The sequence below is a fragment of the Euprymna scolopes genome, chromosome 44, assembly GCF_053919585.1.
Source record: "Euprymna scolopes isolate OS-2025 chromosome 44, ASM5391958v1, whole genome shotgun sequence".
In the NCBI taxonomy this organism is placed as follows: Eukaryota; Metazoa; Mollusca; class Cephalopoda; order Sepiida; family Sepiolidae; genus Euprymna; species Euprymna scolopes.
This window is the reverse complement of record NC_136525.1, coordinates 46599046-46624795: the sequence shown is the minus strand read 5'-3', so window position 1 is coordinate 46624795 and position 25750 is coordinate 46599046. Positions and strand designations below refer to the sequence as shown.

Genomic DNA, 25750 nt, shown 5'->3' with positions numbered 1-25750 from the left:
ATTACGCAGGTACCATTTGTTTCCCTTGAAACCCAATATTTCTTCGTTATTATAATATAGAAGCGCTGAAAATTACTGCCCTTCGTGACAGTCGTCTGCTTACCGTGGCGATAGTGTACCTTTTTTCTATGACGTCAGCAGGTAACGTGACTTTAGTGGAACGGCCTTCTATTTATGTAGGCCTCGTTCGAGAAGGTTAATGTTCGTGATCGCCAGATAGATTACATTTCAACATTAACTCGTAAACATGAATAATTTGTTTATTTATAAATATATAAATAAACAAACATTTTAAATATAAAAAAAAAAAAATCTGGGGGGGGGAGTACGAATCTGCGGCTAGATATACTTCGACGTCTCTGGCGTGGTTTAGTAAATAGCCAAAATGGCTGCCTACAGGACTAGGTACGCATTTTTCATACCTAAAAACACCAGGAAATGTTTGTTATTCCCCTTAATGCGAATTCGTCCCCGCTTTTAAGGACCTCCAGAAGCGTGATCCAGTTTCTTGGAGTCGCTGTCGACAGGTTTGCCCCCCGTAAAAGCACTGAAAATTGCATGTTATATCCTGTTTCTTTGACCATATGACACGCCTCCTCACTTTTTGTTACATATATTTTGTTTTGCTGCAAAAAAACAAAAAACAAAAAACAAACAACCCCAAAACATTTATGACTTTATATATATATATTTATATATACACGTTTGCTTGTGGGTGTCTTATTTTAATGGTGTTTGATCTATAGAACTTTATTGTTTTATTTGTGTTTGGCTTCGTCTTGTGTCCATTGACGCTATTGCACTTTTCTTTTTATTTGTCACTTTTTTTTTTTTTTTTGCCAACGAAAACAAAACAAAAAAAAAAAAGATGTCACAACAAAACAACCAAGCACGTTTTAATTCTAAAAGCCAGAACAACAGAAACAGCTACATTCTATTTAAGTATGTTTCTTTATTTTATTTATATAAAAAAAAAAAAATAAATAAATTCGGTGCTTATGTAGACTAACCATGTTTTAAACAAACGCATTTCAGGTGAAACATTATTAGTGTTTGTATTACTGTACACATAGATTCGAAAAAGTTGTCAAAACAAATATATAACAAATAAATGTTATCAAAAGCAAGATAAGTTACTTTTCTACCAAACTGGATATATTTTTGTGTTTTTATTCAATGTAACATGTTTATTCAGCTCGAAAAACATAGTGTTTACCGATGTATTGGAAAATTCAAAATGGCGCCCGACTGACTCTTTAACACGGTAAGTTTGGGAAAAGATGTTATAAATAATTAACTAGACAAAATACTATTAAAAAACAACCGAATATATGTCAACTTATGTCACGGTAACATATATTGAGCGAATTTCTAACAGTATTTTGTCTAGTTTATTATTTATAATACCTTTTCCCAAACTTACCCTCTCCGAGAGAGAGTCGGCCGCCATTTTGAATTTTCCAATACATACATCGGTAAACACTGTCAGCTTTTCGAGCTGAATAAACATGTTATATTAAATAAAAACACGAAAAATATATCCACTTTGGTAGAAAAATAACTTATCTTGCCTTTGATAACATTTATTTGTTATATATTTGTTTTTTGACAACTTTTCGAATCTGTGTGTACAGTTATACAAACCCCATTATTACGTACTGGCATGCCATATCGGAATTAGCATAAAATTCCAAAACAAATTGTGAAAAATCGTCTAATAGAATATGTGATATAATATATCACTGATATATATATATATATATATATATATATATATATATATATATATATATATAACAAGAAACTCCTCCGCAGTTAAGTTCTGACACTTTGTGTTTAACAATGGCGGACTGTATTTGGAATCAAGGGAGATAATTCGGTTTTTCATACAAAATTGGTCGCACAACTCTTCCACACCAACTCGAAGTACTTGTACAGTTTAATCAAGACATTAAAAAAAAAAAAAATGAAAACATCGAAAAGATTATATTGTACGTATCCATTTTGGACTGAAGATCTCCGAAAAAAAAAATGTCACTTAATTTGATCGAGTAGTTTTTTTTTTATAGCGGAAAAAAACATTTTTATGACAGCGCGTTGAAAGCAGCCATCTTTGAATTTTTTGAACACGCCACGAGGAGATAACTCAGTTTAAAGCGCCGACACTCCCTCCCCATCTTTAATACTAGCTTTTCTCCCTAAAAATAGAACCTTTTGCTCGGTATCATAAATTGTATTTTCGCTATATATACAAAAAACAAAAAAAAAAAACAACAAAAAAACTACCTTATGAAATTAAGTGAATTTTTTTTTTTTCGAACTTCATTCCATAACGGATACGTACAATATAAACTTTTTATTTTTTTATTTATTTATTTTATTTTATTTTATTTTATTTTTTTTTCGATGTTTTCATTTTTTAATGTCTTGATTAAACTGTACAAGTACCAAACTCGATAATTCGATAAAAACATTCCGGCATATTCCTTGAGACATTTAATTGTTGCATTACCTCCCCTGTTTTCTAGACGGTGGTAGATGATTCGGCGTCGCCGACGAAACGTCTTTCAGCAGATATTATGTATCATAACATATAATATGTAATATAATATTTTTTTTTAGTATCTATTAACATTTTATATGAAAATAATTCGAACAATGTGAACAATTGTTATTTTTATTTAAAAAATGTGTAAAAATTTATTTCTTGTAACTTAACTTTTTCTTGTGAAACATGGGTTTGTATTGCTGCACACATAGATTGGAAAAAGTTGTCAAAAAAAACAAATATATAACAAATAAATGTTATCAAAGGCAAGATAAGTTACTTTTCTACCTAACTGGATAATTTTCTAGTGTTTTTATATTTAACGTAACATGTTTATTCAGCTCTAAAAACATACCGTGTTTACTGATGTATTGGAAAATTTAAAATGGCGCCCGACTCTCTCTTTGACACGGTAAGTTTGGGAAAAGGAGTTAAAAATAAAAAAAACTAGACAAAATATTGTTACAAACCCACAGAATATGTCAGCCAATGTCGCGGTAGGTGTGTCAGAAACTGACCTTACGAATGTGTGAAATATATTGAATAATTCGCCCCCCTGTCTTTCCAAACTTATAACTATTCGAAAAATGTAAAACCCTAATTTTCTTTTTTTTTTTTTTTTTTTTTTTCAATTAAAGGAGCAAGGACCAAGGTTTCATTTAAAAAAAAAAAAAGTGTTTTAAAAAAAAAAAGAAAAAAAAAGGTTTTAAATTTCGGACTTTACAGGTAAATTTCTAAAAAACAGTACTTTTTTGTTTTAAATTTGAATATTATTTATTGATCTTTTATCTTCAATTTGTGATATATAAAACTTTGAGTAAATTAATTATTTACTTTTTAATAGACATTTCAAAATGGGGGGGGGGGGGAGGAGGCGTGAATTAAAAAAAAAAACGTTTATCTAAAATATTATATTCGGGTCATTGGAAAGAGCATAAAATTTCAGTGACCCTGAAAATATTGTAAAAATAGAATCCATAGAAAAATTTTGATAGATTTTTAAAATTGAAAAATACTTAACTCGTAAAATTCGATTGGTTTAATTTAGGCACCGCCAAAACTGGGGGGGGGGGGCAGGTCAGTACTTTTTGACGGACCGTCTTTTTAAAAATCTACCAAAAATCAGGTAATTATCCGATCAATACGAAATTTTCAGCGATTATTAGGAGAAGAATGAACTTTATAACAGTGTACTTATTTTTCATAAACGTTATTTATATATATATATTTTTTTTGCTTACAAAACCCCCTCTTGTTTTGAAGTGGGAACAAATATGCTTAAAATAATCATCTGAAACTGAACAAAACATATTGTGTTGTAAGGGACAGAATTATAGATTAAAAAAAAAAAAAAAATTGTTTGCATACCTTATTTTGACGTCTGAATATCAGAACTTCGATTGTGTTTAATTATCCCGCTTTTGAGTTTTGAAGTGTGAAATTCGGTGAATATGTTAAGTAAAATAATTAATTTAAGTTAAGCAAAACAAAAAAAAATTTTTTTTAATATTTATACGAAAAAAGCCATTTTAAAATTTTTGATAAATAAATTAACAATTTTTTTTTAGCGAGCCGAATAATGCATGACCATTATTAAACAGGGCATGCTTTGAATAATCGATACAAAAAAAAAATTTCGATAAATGTTGTGCCCTTTGTGTTAAAAATAGCATCATTTTTTTTCGATCCCGTTTGAAAACGTTTGCCGCCTTTCGACTACGGTGGACCAAACGCGCTGAAATAATTTTTTTTTATTCTGCTTTAAATTGCCCCCCCCCCATTTTGGGGAGTCTGGCCCCCACACACATACACATTAAAAAACAAACTCATACAAATGGTCACCCATCTGGTACTGGCCAGCCTCAGCTTAATAATACATTCAAATTTTCGTCACTGAAAAATAAGTTTTTTTGGCCTGTTTGGTCTTTCATAGTTTTCTTATAAAACGCAAACGTAAACAGTCGATCTCGACTCTACATCGATGCGAAATATCTGGTTACCTATATGAATAAGTGGAATTATTTGAAATTCAGGTACTTATTTTATAATATTTTTGCATATTCTCTTAGAAAATCATCCTAAATCTTAGACAATAAATAAATAGATTAATTATTTCAAAAACCTTTTTTTTTTTTTTTTTTAATATTTAAGTACGTTTTTTGTGCAAGACAAATGTCAATTGTTAACTTTTTGGGAAAATTTAACATTTAAAATTTAATTAAAAATAGTAGAAAAAGTTTTACATTATTCTGTTTTCTATATGATAAAATTCAGGGTTTTATCTTTCTGGAAAAAAAAAGTTACTCAGAAATAATGGATTTTAATAAATGTAATTTAGTTTTAAAAAACAACAACAACTTGATTTTGCGGCCATTTTTGGTGGTGCCTAGTTTAATTACTGTTTTTTAAAAAATAATATTTTTATTACTTTTTATACAACTTTAATAGTTTATTTTGGAAGTATAATCCATAAAGAAAATAAACAGCCCACTTTTAAAAGAGAAATTACGAGTTTTTTTTTATATTTTATTCGCAGTTTCGTGTAGGGGGGGGTAAAAAATTCCCCCAAAATTCTGAATACACCTAATGTCGTGGTAACATATATTGAGCCTGTTTCTAACAGTATTTTGTCTAGTTTTTTAATTTTTAACTCCTTTTCCCAAACTTACCATGTCAAAGAGAGAGTCGGGCGCCATTTTTAATTTTCCAATACATCGGTAAACACTGTTTTTCGAGCTGAATAAACATGTTACGTAAAATAAAAACACTAGAAAATTATCCAGTTAGATAGAAAAGTAACTTATCTTGCCTTTGATAACTTTTATTTTATATTTGTTTTTTGACAACTCTTTCTAATCTATGTGTATAGTAAAACAAACCCTGAAACATTCTTAAAAGTAAATAAACCATTTTTTACGCCAAACTACATGTAATATTACAAATACTGCTACTACTACGACTAATAATAATATTAATAATTCGTCTAAGAATGTGATTTCTTCAGTTAAAATATCGGCGCTTTTACACTATTGGGACGAGATGTTTTAGTCGATAAACGGAATTTTCAGATAAAAAAAAAATGGTTTCTCCTGATTTTTTTTTTTTTTTTTAAATATCAATTCTAATAAATTACTTTGGTAGCTTCCAAATTATGCAGTCAAAATTACCTGAATATTATTGAATTATTAAACAAAACAACTTTAATCGTGTTAGCAGGTGAAAAATTGCCGCCTCTTGTTTGTTTTAAATCGAAACAGAAAATTACTTCCCTTTTGGACTCTCGTGTCGTACGATCGTTTTCATCAAATTATGTTATTTTTTTAATAAATAATTTTCTACCTTATCGATTTTCATAATTTTTTTTATATAATCATCTTAAAAATACGAGGAATACGTAGATAACATTGTTTTCATGTGAAATTCAGTTTTATGATTTCCGAAATTTCGTTCTACGAGTGTAGAAGCGCCAAAATATCTGTTGGAAGACATTTCATCAGGGACGCCAAATCATCTACCACCGTCTAGAAAATAAGGGAAGTAATGCAGTAATAAAATGTCTCGAAATATGCCGGAATGCCTCGATAAACTTTGTTGGCAATCGTGAAGAAAGAGAGAGCCTGTTTCCTCGGTTTGACTATAGGTGGCGTTACTGTCTGTCCACCCCGTTACGGAAGCACAAAATGTATATAATGCTACCCTTGAAATAAAAATAAATGTTTTTGTTATATTTTAATTTTAAACATGTTTTTTTTTTTTTTTGCAAACAGTTTTAAGTTTTATTTTTTTTCAAACATTTACGTTTTTTTTTGTTTTTGCAAACATATATAAGTTTTATTTTTCCAAACATTTACGTTTGTTTTTGCTATATTTTTCTTTTAAACATACAACCGTTTTTCGGCGAGTATTTTTTACGCTCTTATGATTAAAAAAAAATCAACGTTTTTTTTTTTTTTTTTTTTTTTTAAATCTTTTTATGAGCCCCTCCCTTTTTTTTTTTTTTTTTTTTTTTTAATTTTCTGCACTTATTTTACCTTTTCCGCGAGTATTTATATATATATTTGAAAAAGGATATTGTAAAACCTGAATCTTACTTGAAACTACTATTAAGAAATAGCGCGGTACCGGTACAATAAGTGCATAAGCAAACTTTTCAAAAAGAAAAATATTTAAAAATATTTAGTTTATGCTTGCAAAAAAACAAACAAAAAAAAAACGTAAATGTTTGAAAATAAACAAGCAACAAAACGTAAATGTTTGGAAAAATAAAACTTAAATATGTTTGCAAAAACAACAACAAAAAAAACGTAAATATGTTTGAAAAAATAAAACTTAAATATGTTTGCAAAAAAAAAAAAAAAAAAACACGTTTAAAATTAAAATATAACAAAAACATTTATTTTTATTTCAAGAGTGGCATTGAAAACATTTTGTGCTTTCGTAACTGGGTGGACAGACAGTAACGCCACCTATAGTCAAACGGAGGAAACAGGCTCTCTCTTTCTTCACGATTACCACTTTGTTTTTACTTGTAATTATTTCTTTCATTTCTTTTTTTTCTTTTTTTTTCTTTTTGGAATATATACTGATTTTGACATGCCATGTAAGTACATAATGTTTTCACCTGAAATGCGTTAGTTTAAAACAATCAGCACAATCACAAAAGAAATAAAAATAAAAAGGTAAACGGCGCTTCTACATGATTAGGATGAAATTTCGGAAATCGTAAAACTGAATTTCACATGAAAACAATGGTATCTACGTATTCCTCGTATTTTTAAGATAATTACATCCAAAAATTACGAAAATCGATAAGGTAGAAAATTATTTATTAAAAAAAAGAAAATAAAAAAAATAGAATTTGATGAAAATGATCGTAAGACACAGAGTTCAAAAGGGAGGTAATTTTCTGTTTCGATTTAAACAAGATGGCCTAAATTTTTCACCTGCTACTACGATTAAAGTTTTTTTAATAATTCAGTAATATTCAGGTAATTTCGACTGCATAATTTGGAAGCTACTATTATAATTTCTAAGAATTGACAAAAAAAAAAAAAATCGGTTGAAACCATTGTTTTTTTATTTGAAAACCCCATTTATCGACGACAAAATTTCGTCCCAATAGTGTAGGTGCCAAAAATTCAGTACTTAAAGTGAAGATGCTGGAAGTATGGAACGGAAATCACTAAACACTAAATGAAATACGAAACCATATGGAAAAAATTTATTTTAGTTTTAACATTTTTTGCAATAAAAAATAAACTTCTATATATAATTTCACGTGCAGGCACCCTTACCGGTGGTATCCATAGTCTGTCAATACTGAAGGAAGCCTTTTTTTTTTTTTTTTTTTTTTTTTTTTGAACCATCGGAACAATAAGAAAAAAGTTAAAGAGAAAATTTAACTTTTTCTTATTGTTCAGATGATGTTGCTGTTTGCGACATGAAGGATTTTGGTACTTCTGCAGTTTATGGACCATGCTACTTTTTTTTAGATTTTTTTGGGTTTGTTTTACAATCAACAGAGGTTCGAAAAAGTTGTCAAAAAAAACAAATATCTAACAAATAAATTTTATCAAAGGCAAGATAAGTTACTTTTTCTACCAAACTGGATAGGTTTTTAGTGTTTTTATTTAATGTAACATGTTTATTAGTGTTTGAAGAACAAGAAAAAATGGCCGCGGCATGTCTTTACATCTTTTAAGTCTCAACAATTACTTCAAAATAAGAAATACATCAAAATGGTGGTAGAAACCCACCCAATAAATGTTACCATTACATTGAATAAATGAAAACACTAAAAAAATATCCAGTTAGGTAGAAAAGTAACTTATCTTGCCTTTGATAACATTTATTTGTTATATATTTGTTGTTTTTTTTTTTTGTTTTTTTGTTTGTTTTTTTTGACAACTTTTTGTACCTCTGGATTGTAAAACAAACCCGGATTTTCAAGTTAAATGAGATTTTTGTGGTATCTTTTGTTAGTGCTCCTGCATCTGTGTTGCCACAATTTTTTTTTTTTTTTTTTTTAATATTTTCAACTTAAATTAGATTGACAATATATTTTTCTATTAAATTGTTAAGTGAAAGTGCGCAACAGTTACAAAACACCCTCCCCATGTTAAGAATGGTTTTCTAAATAATGACGTTATCATTTCAGCATAGTAACATAGATGCACATCTACCCTTTTGCTTATAGAATTGTTTGGTGAAAGTACAGAAAAAATACCCCCCTCCCCTTGCGTCTCATGTTAAGAATGGATTTCTAAATGTTATTTCAGTATGGCCCCTGTTCTGCATAGGTGCCAAGATTTTTAAGGAAATACAGGTGAGAAATGAGTTACAATTTGGGTGTATCTACACATTTGTGACGTATCTGCATTTTTATTATAAAAGCAAAACAAAATCGATTTGATATTGGTAAAAGTCCAGATCAAAAGCGGGTTAAGATTTTCCAAAAGACATGTATAGGTAATAATCTATAAAAGTGAAAGTGTCTGTCTGTGTACATTTCCCTACACAATAACTCTGTCAATTTTCAGTCTACAGACTCAAAATTTGATATACAGGGTAGTGAGATTTGGGGAAAATCTTTTGTAATCCATTTTCGGACGGAAATTTGGGACAAAGTTCAACGATTTGACCTTTGAGAACTCTACCAAACTCCTCTGCCAATTTTGGGTCGAAACACTTGAAATTTTAGATATAGGTTCCTTGGACATGGGTCTAACTTAATAACTTGATTTGAACCAAAAACAATAAATGTTAAGGAATCATAATAGTGGTCAAATTTTTAAAAAAATTTGACCTCTGCGGTCTCTACCAAATTACTCAGACAATTTCTGGTTTAAACATTTGAAATTTTACATAAAGGGTATTTAGAGATAGGGCAAGCTTTTTAATCGGTTTTGGTCGAAAATTTGAGCTACCAATATATAAATGTATGTATGTTTGCATGTCTGCCTAAAACTTTCCATAGAGGCGACGGATTTCACAAGATCAGTATCGTTTTGAAGCTCAACCCTTCAGATGACAAATACCAAAAAATTGGCTAAAAACATTAATTTCTTCACCCTCAACTGGGCACTTTTCTACAGGGAGGGGTCGCTTTTTTCATCGATATTTTCGAAAGTCATCCCCTCTTTTCGATTGTCTAGCCTTAATTTAAATTCACTTCCGGTTTGCCGGTGGTCATAACAGCAAAGACGTCACGTTTTTTTTCTGTTCTTTTCCTCCTTCGCGGTACGGGTTTGAGCCTGCCTTCCTACTGCCACTTTTTTTTTTTGTTTTACTCAACACACAACTTCAAATACCCGGGCAACACCGGGAACCCATGCTAGTATTATATAATATTAAATAAAAGATGAGAAAAGTTATAACGTTTTTTATATCATCAGAACAATAAGAAATGTTAAAGGGAAAATTTAACTTTTTCTCATAGTTCAGATGATATTCCTCATCTTTCATTTAATATTATTGTTTGCGCCTCTTAATAGGGTTGAGCTTTTCTTATCTTGATAAGATTTGCTCTTAGATTACATAATTATATATATACTAGCGGTTCAGCCCGGCTTTGCTTGGGCCCTATGAACTGTTCATAACTTTATGTGCATATGTATATATATATATTAAAAGGTTTTACTCGTGTTTAAATAACCTACATTTTGGTAGAGTCTGCAAAGGCCAACTCTTTCAACTTTGACCTCTTGGAAGCCAAATGTTTTCCCCCAAAACGGTTAAAAAAACTTGCCCTATGTCTGAATACACTTAATGTAAAATTTCAAATGTTTAGACCAAAAATTAGCTGAGTAATTTGGTAGAGACTGCAGAGGTCAAATGTTTCTTTTTAACTTTGACCCTAATTTTGATCCCCTTAACATTTATTGTTTTGGGTTCAAATCAAATTAAAAAGTTTGATTCAACAACAACCCACCTCCCCCCTTTCTCTTTCTTCCTATTTCCTCTTTCCTTTCTATCTCCCCCACTTCCTGACTAGTTTCCTAACTTAAAATGTAGCAAACATTAATACTGTAACCCTTTTTCCCTCTCCCATTGCAAAACTCATTCATGTTCTGCAGGGCAGGGAACAAAAACAATAAAATCCACTATAAAGCTACAAGCAGAGTACTTGGCAAAAATTCAATTGTAAACTGATATTCTCTTGAAGGTTCAATTCTCAGCGTGGGTGACCGAAAAATAAATTGTGAATTACTTAGGATCTCTATCCAGTCATAAAGGGTGCCAAAGAATCCGAATATTATGGATAACCAACCCTCATCTCTAAAATTAAGAAACGTAACTCCAGTATTTTGTTTAATTTTAAGGTTCCTGTCCAGAACCACCCCTCCTCTCCCATGAAAAAAAAAAAAAGAAAGAAAAATGTGTATAATGTACCTACCTGTGGCAGAAAGAAAATATCGTATTCCAAAAATCATGTAAATTCATCAAGTAGCTTTATTTTTGTAAAGAAAATATCTTTAAGTGAATTTGAGTTTTTCAAATGTACTTTCCTCTTCATGTTAAGAATGGTTTTCTAAAATTTTGCAAGTTTGAATTATTTGGAGTTATCTCCCTTTTTCTGTCTGAATGTTTTCCAGATTGAGTCGCAAGATTGTCGCTCGTCCTTTAGTCATAAAATTTGATTTTCTTATCTATAAATATAAAAGCGAAAATGTATGTATGTATGTATGTGTGTATGTTCACTTTTTGTGTATCTCTGAGCTCCAATCTCTGGTCCCCCCCCTCGCCAATCTTTCACGAAAAACACCCGTCTAGCTGAATCCACTGTGAAAAATTTCCCCCACTCTTTATCTGTGCCTAAATCAAAATGTGGATTCCATGAACAAAGCTTCTTTCTTAGAACTGCACGCCTGTGGAACTCTGTTCCGTCTGCCTGCTTCCCACCTGACTACAACTTGGATGTCTTCAAGTCCAACGTTAACAAATTCCTAATGAACCGCCCCCTTAAGTAAACGCTTCATCAAATCTCCACACTAACGTACTGTACTTGCAGTAACCCTTATCCCTGAGTGGCTTCCAGGCCTTGATAAGTGGTGACCATCGTGTAAAAAAAAAAAAAGAAAGAAAGTCTGTAAAAGGTATTTTTCCGAGAAGTGGTCGGTCGGCTCACTACTTCTTAAAACTTTTTATATCACATATAAATGATAATATCTACGAGTTAATTTGCTCGACTTTGAAAAGATAAATATTCAACATTTTTCGCTCACCGCATGTGGATTAGGCCTTTTCGTATGATAAAAGCGACACTAATTCTGGCGGTATTTTTTTCCAGTCGGCGGAAATGTCCGAAAGCAATCAGATTTGATCAATGTGGAAATATTTTCCTTATGTCAGACAATTGCTATTCCATTTGGACATTTCCCTTTTTATGGGGAGCTGGTTCCGCCCCCCCCCCTCCTCCTCTACATCTTGGTAAAATAAAAATAAAAAAAAGCATTCCCGCAGTAAATGACATACTATCCCGCAGTCAAAGTTGACCTCATTAAGTCATTAAAATGTGCACCTGCCAATTCTAAATAATTAAATAAATTCAAACGCGCTTCTGTTAGTATTTCACGGTGGCCCAATGGTTAAAGTCTCACGTTTTTTTTTTTTTTTTTTTTTTTTTTTTTTTTTTTCTTCTCTCTCTCACACTTTAATTTCCAACTTTGCCTCAAGGGTTCGGGTTCGATCCTCACAGTTACCTACCAAAACTTTTTAAAAATTTTACCCCCCCCCCCCCCGGAGTTTTGATTTACCCAAAACCACACATACCTCCAAAAACCCGGGCAACACTGGGTACCCTCTGTTAGTCTATATATATATATATAAAAGGCAAATGCGTGTGCGCATTTTTTGTATGTCTCGAAAAGGCATTTTTCACCGACGGTCCCGGGAGGGGGGTACTATCGTTTAGAAGTGTTTATATAGCCTCTAGATCATAATATGTACGATTTGCGAACACTCGTTGCATCTAGATTTATTTCCATCGATTTTTACAAAATTCTTGCTATTTCAGCCCGTCTTATGTTCGTTCAGCTTTTTTGTATAAAACCAAAACTAATTTAAAGCTAAGGCACTGTTCCCGGCAATCGCACCGGGGAATGTCCAGAAGCAATCAGCTTTGATTAATGTGGGGACAAACTGATATCAGACAATTGCTATTCAATTTGGATAATGGGGAGCTGGTTTCCCCCTCCTCAACATCTTGGGGAAACAACCAGCCAAAGTTGGATAAACAAACCCAAAAGCTGCCCCGCAGCAAAAGTTAACTCCGCTACTTCTATTTGACCTCATTGACAAGGTTAAATAGAAGCATCCTGGACAAGGATGGTGACTGATTCACTTACTTGTGCTAGACTTTTTCCAGGATTGAATTTTAAACCTGTCATTTTTAATGGTCCTTAGATCCAACAGCTTATCAGAGATCAAAAACTCTGTGAGCAAAGTGGAACTGGAAGCATGGAAAGCATTTGTTCTGGTCGTAAAGAATTTTCTTGGCAACAAAAAAGCCAAAAACTATGGAGAACTTGTTAAAAACATGCCGACTGATTTCAGAAACCTTTTTTTTCACGTATGGATCGGTTTTTTGAGAATTTGGGTTCAATGAGTGATGAACAGTGGGGTAGAGATATCAGAGTCACTGGCATGCAGTTATGATGGCTGACTACTGTTGGAATCTGAAATGGAACACGTACATCAAGTCTGTTGCCCAGATCGCTGGGAAAATGGTGGAATCCTTCTACCGCTCCAAAAGATATCTCATTACTGATGCAATTCTCTATCTGTATAAAAGCCAAGTACGTCCAAGGATAGAGTACTGCTGCCACATCTGGGCTGGAGCTGCAAAAACAGCCTATCCTGCCTTGACAGAGTACAAAATAGACTTCGTGGCTTAGTGAGGGGGTGCCCTTTTCTTTTCCCTGCAACCTCTCTCCCACAGAAGAGACGTTGCGAGCCTGTCTTTGTTTTATCGTTATTTCCATGACAAGTACTCATCCGAGCTCCAGTCTCTGGTCCCCCCGTCGCCAATCTTTCACAAAAAACACCCGTCTAGTTGAAACCACTGTCAATAATTTTCCCCACTCTTTGTCTGTGCCTAAATCAAAACGTAGATTCCATGAACAAAGCTTCTTTCTTAGATGTGCACACCTGTGGAACTCTCTTCCATTTGCGTGTTTCCCACCTGACTACAACTTGGATGTCTTCAAGTCCAACATAAACAAATTCCTGATGAACCACCCCCTTAAGTTAGACACTTTATCAAATCTCCAATACTAACGACTACTACGATACTATCCCATTGATTACTGTACACGCAATAACCCTTATCCCCGAGTGACTTCCGGGCCTTGATAAGCAGTGACCTCCATGTAAATAAAAAAAAAAAATAAATAAAAAAAGACCTCCCTCCACTGAGCATTCCTGGAGTTTGAAGAAACAGAAGTTCGAGCCCTGAAGTTTGAACAATGGTGAAGCAGCTTTGAGTTTATATGTTCTTACCTTTATCGAGACCCACGATTCAGTTTACATCGATGTTTCTATCAGGTAATCGATACCATCCGCAAACTCACGGTTCGAATTCTTGTAATGCACAGCCAACCCTCTTTTGCTTAGTAGAGAAAAAGAAGCATGTTTTCAACACCCGGAGAAGGTCGCAGGTTGCAGCGACCGAAGCGTTGTGCTAATAACACCCAAGATGAGAATTATAGTCCAATTATTTTAACCCCAAACAAGGCACAGTGCCACTTTGACGTAGGGGGTTACTATCGGGGACATAAGTTGCCGGGGTATTATGAAGGGAGATGAGTAGCAAGATGTCTGTTCACATTACACTTGAACTTCTGCATGTCAGTACAGTTGGGAAAGCAGAATCCTGGAAGGGAGTTCGAAAGTCTAGCAGTTCTAGGGAAGAAACTATCATCTTTTTTTAAGTTGTTGTTTCACGATGTTTCAATCATCTATTCCTCTTACCTTCGTCAGGTGGTAACCGCGACGGGATAGGAACTCTGAATCTCTTAACTGCATTCTCAGCAATTACTGCCTTTCCATAGTTATTTTCATTTCACCATGTTTTGGCGTAGTGGATAGAGACGTTGAACCTCTACGGTTCCAGGTGAGAATTGTCTGAAGATAGCAGTTTCAGTCCTACCCAAAGCCGTCTAGAGGCTTACTTGGCTGAAAACCTGGTGAGGTGACAACAAGACAACAACTATGGATGGCAGTAATTGCTGAGAATGCAGTTAGGAGATTCAGTTCCTATCTTGTAGCGGTTACCACCTGATGAAGGCCAGAGGAGTAGTTGGTCGAAACGTCTTGAAACAACTGAGAAAAGATGAGGATAATAGTCCGCAATAAATAAAACTCATTTCAATGAATGCCAATTAAAATAATATATAAACTTTCAATACTTCTGCATAATTGGAACCAAAATGTTTCTTTTTCTTTTTTTTTCCTTTTTTCTTTTTCTTCTTTCTTTTTCTCTTTCTTTTTTTTCTTCTTTTTTCTTTTTTTTCTTTTTTTTTTCTTTTTTTCCTTTCTTTTTTTCTTTCTTTTTTTCTTTCTTTTCTTTCTTTCTTTTTTTTCTCTTTCTTTTTTTTCTTTCTTTTTTTCTTTCTTTTTCTTTTTTTTCTTTCTTTTTCTTTTTTTTCTTTCTTTTTCTTTTTTTTCTTTCTTTTTTTTCTTTCTTTTCTTTCTTTCTTTCTTTTCTTTCTTTCTTTCTTTTCTTTCTTTCTTTTTCTTTCTTTCTTTTTCTTTCTTTTCTTTTTCTTTCTTTTCTTTTTCTTTCTTTTCTTTTCTTTTTCTTTCTTTTTTTTCTTTTCTTTTTCTTTCTTTTTTTCTTTCTTTTTCTTTTTTTTTCATTTTTTTTTTTTTTTTAACCCAAAACTAACCCTAAGTTTGGTATTCATGCAGAATACTGACTGTAATTATTTTGAGATACAATTTTCAAATTAAATGCAGTCTTTACGATATCTTTCGTTTATTAAATTTTTAGATGAAAGCACGAGAATAGCTTTAAAAAGTTCCCGTTCCATATTTCTAAATATTTCAGTGCAGTCCTTATTCTGAATAAGTACCCTAAGTTTTAGGTTTTGTCTGGTTCAAATTTCGTAGGAGCCACAACTTATATTTTCTATTAAATATTAAATTGTTTTTTAACTCGAACAGGTCACAAATGAGTAGAATATCGTGTTTAAGCATATTGTACAAGCCAGGAACGCTAGAAGTCAACTAGTCATAGCTAAAATTGGTTTAGTTTTATAACTTTCCTGTCTATCTGTTGGGGTAGTTCGTAGTGAACGTGGATGCTTTGGTTTCGATTCTAGCTGATGGCACTTAAGTCATTTTTTAAACTTTTAAAACCAATAATATATATATATATATATATATATATTATAACTACTAGTAATATTTTGCTTATATTTTTCCTCTGAAGAAAAGATATTCTTAGAAATTTCGTAGAATAAGGGGTTTTTCTAAATGTTCATTGTGTGTTCCCTGTGGAATAATAAATATTTTTAAATCCTATTTTACAGAGTTTTTAATTTTCTATTCTTATAACAAGCTCTATTGTTTGGTTTATTGAGCTTTTTAATCTGGTGTGGATTATCCTATTAGTACTAATATTTATATTCCACTTGAGTTTAAAGAATATTAAATTGTTTTTAACTCGAACAGGTCACAAATGAGTAGGTAAACGAAAATAAGTTGTTTGGGAATTAAGTTTAAAAATTTTTTCTTCTACTGTTTTTGAATAATAGTAACGTTTACAAAAAAAAAAAAAAAAAAAGAAAAGAAAGTTACACTCCTTGTGTGTGTGTGTGTTTTTTCTTTTTTGCTAGTGTTGAACTTCCTGTTTATTTAAATATAAAATTTTTTGCTGAAAAATATTTAACCTCAATCGCAGTAGGCTTGGCGCTTTGTATTTTTGTTTAAACTTATTCATTTTTTTTTTTTTTTTTTTTGTTGAGGGGGGAAGATTAAGTTCTCAATTGTAGGATTGATATGTAGTTTGCTTGAAGCATTGTGTGGGATAGGTATGTAGTAGAGATTTAGAAGGCTATCACAATGCGAGGAATGAAATATAGTCGTTATTGGTAAGAGAAGACGAGAACAAGTGGCGATTTACAAATCAATAAGTACATATATATATTTTATATATATACATATATTTATTCAGTTGTATTGGTAAAATGTCTTACTTGTTATGTCTGTGACAATATCCATTATTAATTTCGGAAAAATTCCTTTTTCAAATGGTGGGCGTAACAGATCAATTCAAAGCATGCTAGATGATGGAGCGGAAGTTGGGTAGCTATGTGGGGCTTCGGAGCAAATGTGAGTAGGGGGGATTTATGTATGGTATGATTAGTTAATTAATATGTTTATAATTTTTATTTATTTCTATTTTTTTTTTTCTGGTTTATAACTTGTTGCTTTAGCATGAGCTTTTTAAATTTATTTTGTTGTCTTTCTTCTCTTACCAGCAACGACTATATTTCATTCCTCGCATTGTGACCGCCTTCTAAATCTCTACTACATACCTATTCTCAATTGTAGTTTTCTCTTTTTAAGTAACAAAAATAACAAACGAAAACCATGTAATATTCCTTGTTTTATTTTTTGCCAGTGTTGAACTTCCTGTTTTTAAATACAAAAAATTGGGACTTCTACACTATCAGAACAAAATTTTGAAGTCGATGAATAGAGTTTTCAGATAAAAAAAACAATGATTTCTACTTCCTTTTTTTTTCAATTCTAATAAGTTACAATGTTAGCTTCCAAATTATGCAGTCGAAATTACCTGAATATTACTGAATTATTAAAGAAAACAACTTTAATCGTGTTAGCAGGTAAAAAAATTGCGGCCATCTTGTTTAAATCAAAACGGAAAATTACCTCCCTTTTCAACTCTCCTGGGTCTTACATAAGCAAATACAATAGTTTTGTTCGAATTCTATTTTCTGTAATAAATAATTTTCTACCTCATCGATTTTCGTAATTTTTGGATATAATCATCTTAAAAATACGAGAAATATGTAGATAACATTGTTTTTATGTGAAATTTAGTTTTATGATTTCCGAAATTTCGTTCCACTAGTGTAGAAGCGGCAAAAATATTTTGCTTAAAAATATTTTGCTTAAAAATATTTAACCTGCATTACAGTGGCTTTTTTTTTTTTTAACATTTGTTTAAGCTTTTATATTCCTTTTTTGTTGTATTACTAAGTCACTGCTTATTAAGGCCCAAACCCACTCGAGGATTAGAATGAATGAGTTTTCTGTTTGTGAATTTTTGAGATGGGGATTAAGTTCTCCATTGTATTTTTCCTTTTTAAGCAAGTAACGTTTACAAAAAATGTTTTACACTTCTTGTTTTTCTTTTTTTCTTTTTCTTTTTTTCTTTTTCTTTTTTTCTTTTTCTTTTTTTCTTTTTCTTTTTCTTTTTTTCTTTTTTTTTTCTTTTTCTTTTTTGTTTTCTTTTTTGTTTTCTTTTTTTTCTTTTTTCCTTTCTTTTTTCTTTTCTTTTTTCTTTTTTCTTTTCTTTTTTCTTTCCTTTTTGTTTTTTCTTTTTTTCTGTTTTCTTTTTTTTTTCTTTTTTCTTTTTTCTTTTCTTTTTCTTTTTCTTTTCTTTTTCTTTTTTTCTTTTTTCTTTTTTTCTTTTCTTTTTCTTTTTTCTTTTTGTTCTTTTTTTCTTTTTTCTTTTTTACTTTTCTTTCTTTTCATTTTTTTTAACCAGTTTTAAACTTCCTGTTTTTTTTTTTTAATATTATTATTTTATTTTATTTTTTTTTGCTTAAAAATATTTAACCTGGATCACAGTAGGTTTGGCGCTTTGTATTTTTTTATTATTTATTTTTTTTTTTCAACATTTGTTAAAACTTACCCATGCTTTTATATATTTTTTTTTTTTTTTTTTTTTTTTTTTTTTTTTGTACTCATAGAATTTTGAATGGACCTCTTTATCTAATCTATGGGGGTGGCATGTTCTTGTTCCATCAGCCATGACTGCATAGAAGTCCTAAGTAATAAGCAATTGTATTTGAAGTGTCACCTGCACTGAGGATTGAACCTCCAAGCTCCAAAAGAGTGTAACTTTACAACTGAATTTTACCTAAATTTTTGCATTATATGAAAAGGAACTGACCTATGCGTGAGAAATTGGTGCCTTGCAAAGAAAGAAACGTCATCAATGACCGTCTGGTGGATAGAGACAGAATACTCTTCCTCTGTTGCACATCAAGCTAAGCTTAATCAAGCAATTTAACAAGGCTCTGGACAAAGATGGTGACTATTTCACTTACTTGTGCCAGACTTTTTCAGGATTGATTATGGAGAAGTTGAAAGCTGGCATCTTTGACGGTCCTTAGATCCGACAGCTCATCAGAGATCCAGAGTTCGAAAACTCAATGAATAAAGTGGAACTGGAAGCATGGACGGCATTTGTTTGAGTGGTGAAGAATTTTCTTGGAAACAATAAAGCCAGAAACTACACAGAACTGGAGACTGAATTCTTAGTGATTTAATTATTTGAGGACTTATTTTAAAAACTAGCAGGTCGCCCGGCGTTGCCCAGCTGTAAAATATGCATATGAATTATATTTTAATTCATACAGAAACCAAGACATTTGCATGCGAGTATTATATTTTTTTCTAGACAATTTGTGTTGTAAGTAAAAAAAAAAAAAAAAATACTTGATCTCAGATCGAAACCAAAACCTAAAGACAGTGAGTCACGTATGATAACCATTAGTGAGTCACGTATGATAACCATTAGTGAGTCACGTATGATAACCATTAGTGAGTCACGTATGATAACCATTAGTGAGTCACGTATGATAACCATTAGTGAGTCACGTATGATAACCATTAGTGAGTCACGTATGATAACCATTAGTGAGTCACGTATGATAACCATTAGTGAGTCACGTATGATAACCATTAGTGAGTCACGTATGATAACCATTAGTGAGTCACGTATGATAACCATTAGTAAGTCACGTATGATAACTTAACATCACCAACATGAACTCCCACAACAACAAGATCCTGGATATGACCTTAAACAATATCCAATGGTGAGGCCCCAGCTTGCGGACTTTGGGGAATATGGAGCCACCCTTTAAATGCCATTGCTCCCAGGTCCACTCTGACGCGGAGTGGTAATACCTGTTAGGGTCTCAACTATGGGTTAAATAGAAACCGACTTGAAAACAACAAATATATTCTATTAAAAAATTTTTCTTCAAAATCTTTGCATTCGGCATTAAATAACCTGAAAAGGGTTGATATGCCGTAAAATAACCCACCAACCAACCCACAACACCAAAGCTAGCCTGATCGCAACGTATTTGCCGAGCTCTTGACGGTGCTTGTGGAAAAGGCATGCTCCCAGTTCCGGACCCATATTGAAGTGGTGATTGAGGCTGAAGGCGGCTCTATTGAATAGATGTCAGTTCTATTACATTATCAAGTTAACTGAATTGATTATTTTCAATAAAAGTTTTAAAATAAAGCTGTAGTTCTGTTTTTTCTTTAGGGCGACATCTTTATTGTTCCACCCGGTAAAAGAAAATATATGAAAGAGGATTGAGATGGGTTCGTTTGGAAGTCAATTTCTTAAAGCTGTCCAACACATGCCAACATGTAAAACAGACGTTAAAATAAATATGATGATGTTGATGGAATTTTTTTTTTATTTTATGGTTTGAGGTTATAGTCAGCTAACGTACTTCCTAACTTCCGGCATGGCTGCTATTGAAAGCGGTGACAAGACAAATCAGTTCCTTCGCTTTTTCTTTTTCTTCAGTATTTCTTTTGTGAAGCGATTTATTGAAATAAAAGGACAAATTTATTTTTAGTTGACCTTTGACAACAAAATATTTTTGTTTACTCAAATAGAAAAGTTACTAGCCAAACCCACATGATTTTTGGAATATGACATCTTCGTTCTGTGACGAGTATGTACATCATAAAGATTTTTCTGTATATTTATAAATAAGTGTTATCTATATATATAAAAGCGAAAATGTATGTATGTAGGTACGCTTTTCCTCGATGTCCACAAAAGGCTTCTTTCAGAGAAGCGCTCGCTCGGTTCACAACTTTTTAAAACTTTTTATATCATCTATAAATTATTAATATCTCACAGTTAACCATGGAGCTCGCCTGTCTATTTAATTTTATTGACTTTCAAACGTTAATTATTCGACATTTCCCGCATCGGCACGCGTTACATTCGGTTTTCGGTATAAAAAAAAGCGAAACTTGACTCTAATCACTGGCCGAAAGCCAATGGTCTCTAGAGAGCTAAGTAACGTTTGGTCAATGTCGACTTCGTCATATCAGACGGTAGCTTTCATTTCGAGATGAGACGCCCCCCCTAATAAACAGGGAGCGGGTTTTTAAAAAACAAACAAACCGATTTATTCACCTCATTAAAAACTGTCCCGCACAAAATGCTAACTGCTGAATAGCTATCGCCGTCACGTCAATCAAAAACGCGCACCTGTTTTTTTTTCACACTTCACTATTTTCCAACTGTGCGTCATCAAAGCTTCGTTTTTTTTTTTTCACAGGCACCTGTTTTTTTTCACATTTCGGGTTTTTTTCACACACACCTACAAACACCCGGGCAACGCCGGGTACCCCTCGCTAGTCTCTATATATAAAAGCGAAAATGTATGTTCGCTTTTTGTCTGTCCAAGAAAGGCTTTTTTCAGAGGAGCGGTCTGTCGCCTAACAACTTTTTAAAACTTTTTATATCACATGTAAATCGTAATATCTCACAGTTAACAATGGAGCTCGCCTGTCTATTTAATTTGCTCGACTTTGGGAAGATAAATATTCAACAGTTTTCGCTCGCCGCATGTAGGTTAGGCCTTTTCCTATAATGTTTCCCCCTACACCCAACATCTTGGGGAAAAAAAAAAAAAAAAAAAAAAGCATTCCCGCACTAAATGAAATGCTACCCCGTAGTCAAAAGTTGACCTGCTTCATGTAGTTGCTCGCATATACATGACTGAGTGTATTAAAAATATACAATTAGTTAAATTAACAAAATTATATGGATAAAAATAACATGATTAGTCTTTATTTGCACTTTTAATATCAAAATTTAAAAAAATAATGTATTTTATTTGAAATTTTATAAGACATATGCTTATGAAATTATAAAAATATTTTTTTTTTTATTTGAATTTGTATAAGAAATATGTTTATGAAAATATCAAAATAAAATTATTGAAATCAAAATAACAAAATTTCAAACGTAAAAAAAACGTGTCTTTTCAATGATTATTAAATAATAAAAAAAAAAAATTAAAAAAATAAAATAAAACAAGTGGAGCATGCATGGTCCCCCGTGAGTCCACCGTGAACAAGGCATAAAAAGAAATAACTGTTCAGCACTTGACCCCCCCCCCCTCTCCCCCATTTCGCCCCAGACAGGGACATCAAATCCTGGTGAAAATGAACAAACGCTGCAGCTTTAGGCCTTAACATATGTAAATTTGAGTTCTGCACCATGCAAAAAAAAAAAAAGAAATGACTAAGTCCATCATTACACCCCCTACCACCACCCATTTAGCCCCAAAAGTCCCCAAGGCTTTAACATATGTAAATTTGAGTTCAACACCATGCAAAACTGCTAAATAGACATACACAGAAAATTTTGGACAAATATGGTAAAATAGTCCCAAAAATGGAGTGTTTTTATTAGCCCTAAAAGAGCCCCGGGGGCACACCCAAGAGTTATCGCGAAGTATAGACAAACAAAATTATATAGAAATCAGTTAGTTACAACTTTTCAGAAAGTTTTATAAAAATCCAAGGCATCAATTTTGTTTAATAAACACAAGTGTCAATTTTAGCCATTTTAACCTGAAAGTTACTCCTGGGGGGAGGGGGTACAAACCAGAGTTTTCTCGGAAAATCCGTTCTATTACTTTTTTACTCATATCATGTTTAATGTTTGTGCAAGATTTCAAAAACGTGTATTTATTGAGAAAAGTGCGGACAGACGAACGAATGAATGGACGAAGGTGACTTTATAGGTCCACCTTGCTTTTGTCAGGGGACCAAAAAAAAGTTCATGCAAAGGAGAGATATAGGTGTGAGAGAAAAAAGTGAAGGAACTGATTTGCCTTGTCACCACTTCCGGTAGCATTTCACTGGAAGTTAGGAAGTATGTTAACTGACTATAACCGGTTTTAAAATTAAATTGTTTCTTCGCTTTGTTTCTTGCAAATGTCTGACTTTTTGAACCCCCCCCCAAAAAAAAATGCCACTGAAGTATTACTACCTTTATCTCTTTAAAAGGATATTGAGTAATCTGCTTCCAATGCCAAAGAAAATAGTTTTATTCTTGTTTATCATTTTTGCAAAAAATTTCTAAATCATAAACAAATATGTAATTATTCCAAAAGGACCTGTGGCACAACGGATAAAAGTGCTGAGTTGTAATCAATTCTAAAGTGGCATCTTCTGAAGAGTGAAGGTTAAATTCGTAATATGTTTGATTCTAAGGAAACAATTACGAATTACTTCAGAGGAAAGTAACAAAAAAAAATGTAAATTTAATCATTTTATTTATATAAACATCTATGTATTGTTTTTTCTTCTTCAGGTTGAAACAGTTTTCTGATCTTTTGGGATCTGAAGAAATCAACATGGATAAATTACGGAAGTTGTGTTTTAGTGGTAAGTCAAACTTTTTCTTTTTTTTTCATAATTTTGTTTCCATTCCCGTTTTTTTTTTTGTTTCCATTCCGGTTTTTTTTTTGTTTCCATTCCCGTTTTTTTTTTTTTTTTTTTTTTTTTTTTCCATTCCCGTTTTTTGTTTTCATTTCTATTTTTTTGATTCCCATTTTTCATTTTCCTGTGTTGCGTTTTCATTCCCGTTTTTTTTGTTTTCATTCCCGTTTTTTTTGTTTTCATTCCCGTTTTTTTTGTTTTCATTCCCGTTTTTTTTGTTTTCATTCCCGTTTTTTTTGTTTTCATTCCCGTTTTTTGTTTTCATTCCCGTATTTTGTTCCCTTTTTCATTTTCCTGTGTTGCGTTTTCATTCCCGTTTTTTGTTTTCCCATTTTTTTTAATTTGTTTTTCCATTTGTTTTTATTTGTTTTTCGATTTTTTTTTTTTTTTTTTTTTTTTTTTTTTTTGTTCCCATTCTAATTTTTTGTTTTTCTGATTTTTGGTTTCATTTCGTTTTTTTTTGTGTTCACAGGTTTTTTGTTTTTATATCCATTTTCTTTTTCATTTCCATTTTTTCCTTTTCATTTTTTTTTTCATTTTTTTTTTTTTTCAATTTCGATATCTTTTTTCAATTTCGATATCTTTTTTCAATTTCGATATCTTTTTTCAATTTCGGTATCTTTTTTCAATTTCGGTATCTTTTTTCAATTTCGGTATCTTTTTTCAATTTCGGTATCTTTTTTCAATTTCGGTATCTTTTTTCAATTTCGGTATCTTTTTTCAATTTCGGTATGTTTTTTTTCAATTTCGGTATGTTTTTTTTCAATTTCGGTATGTTTTTTTTCAATTTCGGTATGTTTTTTTTTCAATTTCGATATGTTTTTTTTTCAATTTCGATATGTTTTTTTTTCAATTTCGATATGTTTTTTTTTCAATTTCGATATGTTTTTTTTTCAATTTCGATATGTTTTTTTTTCAATTTCGATATGTTTTTTTTTCAATTTCGATATGTTTTTTTTTCAATTTCGATATGTTTTTTCAATTTCGATATGTTTTTTCAATTTCGATATCTTTTTTCAATTTCGATATCTTTTTTCATTTTCCATATCTTTTTTCATTTTCCATATCTTTTTTCATTTTCCATATCTTTTATATAATTTCCATTTTCTAATTTTTTTACTGAACCATATTACTTCCATGCTCATGCTAAATGGTTGTTTTGTGCATTATTGATGCACAACTCCCTCTATCAAGTTTAAAAAATTTTTTTTTTTTAACCGATCCCTTCTTTTCTAGATATATTGCCTTCACCATGGCCGAGAAACTCCTGAGAAATTTCCCTATATGTTAGCCTTTCTCTGATATTCTGAACAGTTAACAAGTGCTACACCTCTCTCAAGGGTGACCTGAAACTCTACGAGACAGGAGTATTCATTTCCCTTACTTACTAGTCTACCTGAATACATACTGAAATGTCCACCCATCTTGTTCTGGCCTCGTCCAATATTGCTTAACTTTGTTGGTTTAATGAGAATTACTGTGTCAATGTAATTATGGTATTATTCATTGTTGTAGTCAGCTGGGAAGCAGCCTTGTGGCACTGTTTCACAGTACACTTGTTTGGGTTTGTTTTACTGTACACATAGATTCGAAAAAGTTGTCAAAAAACAAACATATAACAAATAAATGTTATCAAAGGCAAGTTACTTTTCTACCTAACTGGATACTTTTATAGCGTTTTTATTATTTTAGGAACACTGGTTAGGTATGCTAGTCTGACAGAATAAGAACAATCAACCACGGAATAACACAATAAAAGACAGTGTGTAATTTATGTTAGGTTGATTCGTTGCTCCAGCTGTTTGGCATATATTGGACAAGTATCGCATACACCATGACCTTTGAACCTCCCTTTGTGGTAATTGACCTTTATCTCCCTTTTTTTTTTGTTTATAACAATAACTCGTACTAATGAGTCGTTAATGAGCTGTAATTGATAGCGCTGCAAATTGTCATGATGATATCAGCCGCGTATACGAAGGTCGTTCCAAAAATAAAGCCTCCTATTTTTTTTTTTTTTGAACTCCAAAAGTTGAACAGCTACAACAGCTACGAAGATTGGAGCGGTAACATTTAAAACGAGCAACCTTTTTTGTGCTCCAGAAAATTTTCTACATAGTCACCACCATTCTCGGTGCACTTTTTGCCAGCAATTCGATGATGCATCTCTGCTTCTGACGCACGCCCATGACAAGGTGTTGCTTTCTTAGTTTCACACTGTCAATATCTGCAACAGAATTGAAACTTTCAGGTCATGGATGCATAAGTTGAGTCCTCATAACAATGCAATTTACAATCCCCTCTGATCCATTCGGGCGGAATAAAAAAAATAATAGGTGGCAGTACTTTTGGAACGCCCCCCCCCCTCTCGTAAACTGCTAAGATTGAGCAGGTGCTAGTGTGATTACGTTTAGAATGGAACTTCTGTCATCACTAACCAGCAGAGCATTT

The 25750-nt window shown here is 32.1% G+C and overlaps 1 protein-coding gene across 2 annotated transcripts in view; it reads left to right on the top strand.

The window, feature by feature from the left end:
• The first annotated feature begins 332 nt into the window (after nt 1–332).
• Nucleotides 333–25750, top strand: part of LOC145268831 (TBC1 domain family member 13-like) — a 176242-nt gene continuing 150824 nt past the window's right edge. The window contains exons 1-2 of one of the 2 annotated variants that reach the window (XM_080124490.1): nt 333–405; nt 23172–23245. In XM_080124490.1, coding sequence (XP_079980616.1) covers nt 386–405; nt 23172–23245 — 94 coding nt within the window. In that variant the 5' untranslated portion in view covers nt 333–385. Of the gene's footprint in view, nt 943–23171; nt 23246–25750 lie in introns of both variants that reach the window. The other variant, XM_080124489.1, reaches the window with a different exon arrangement.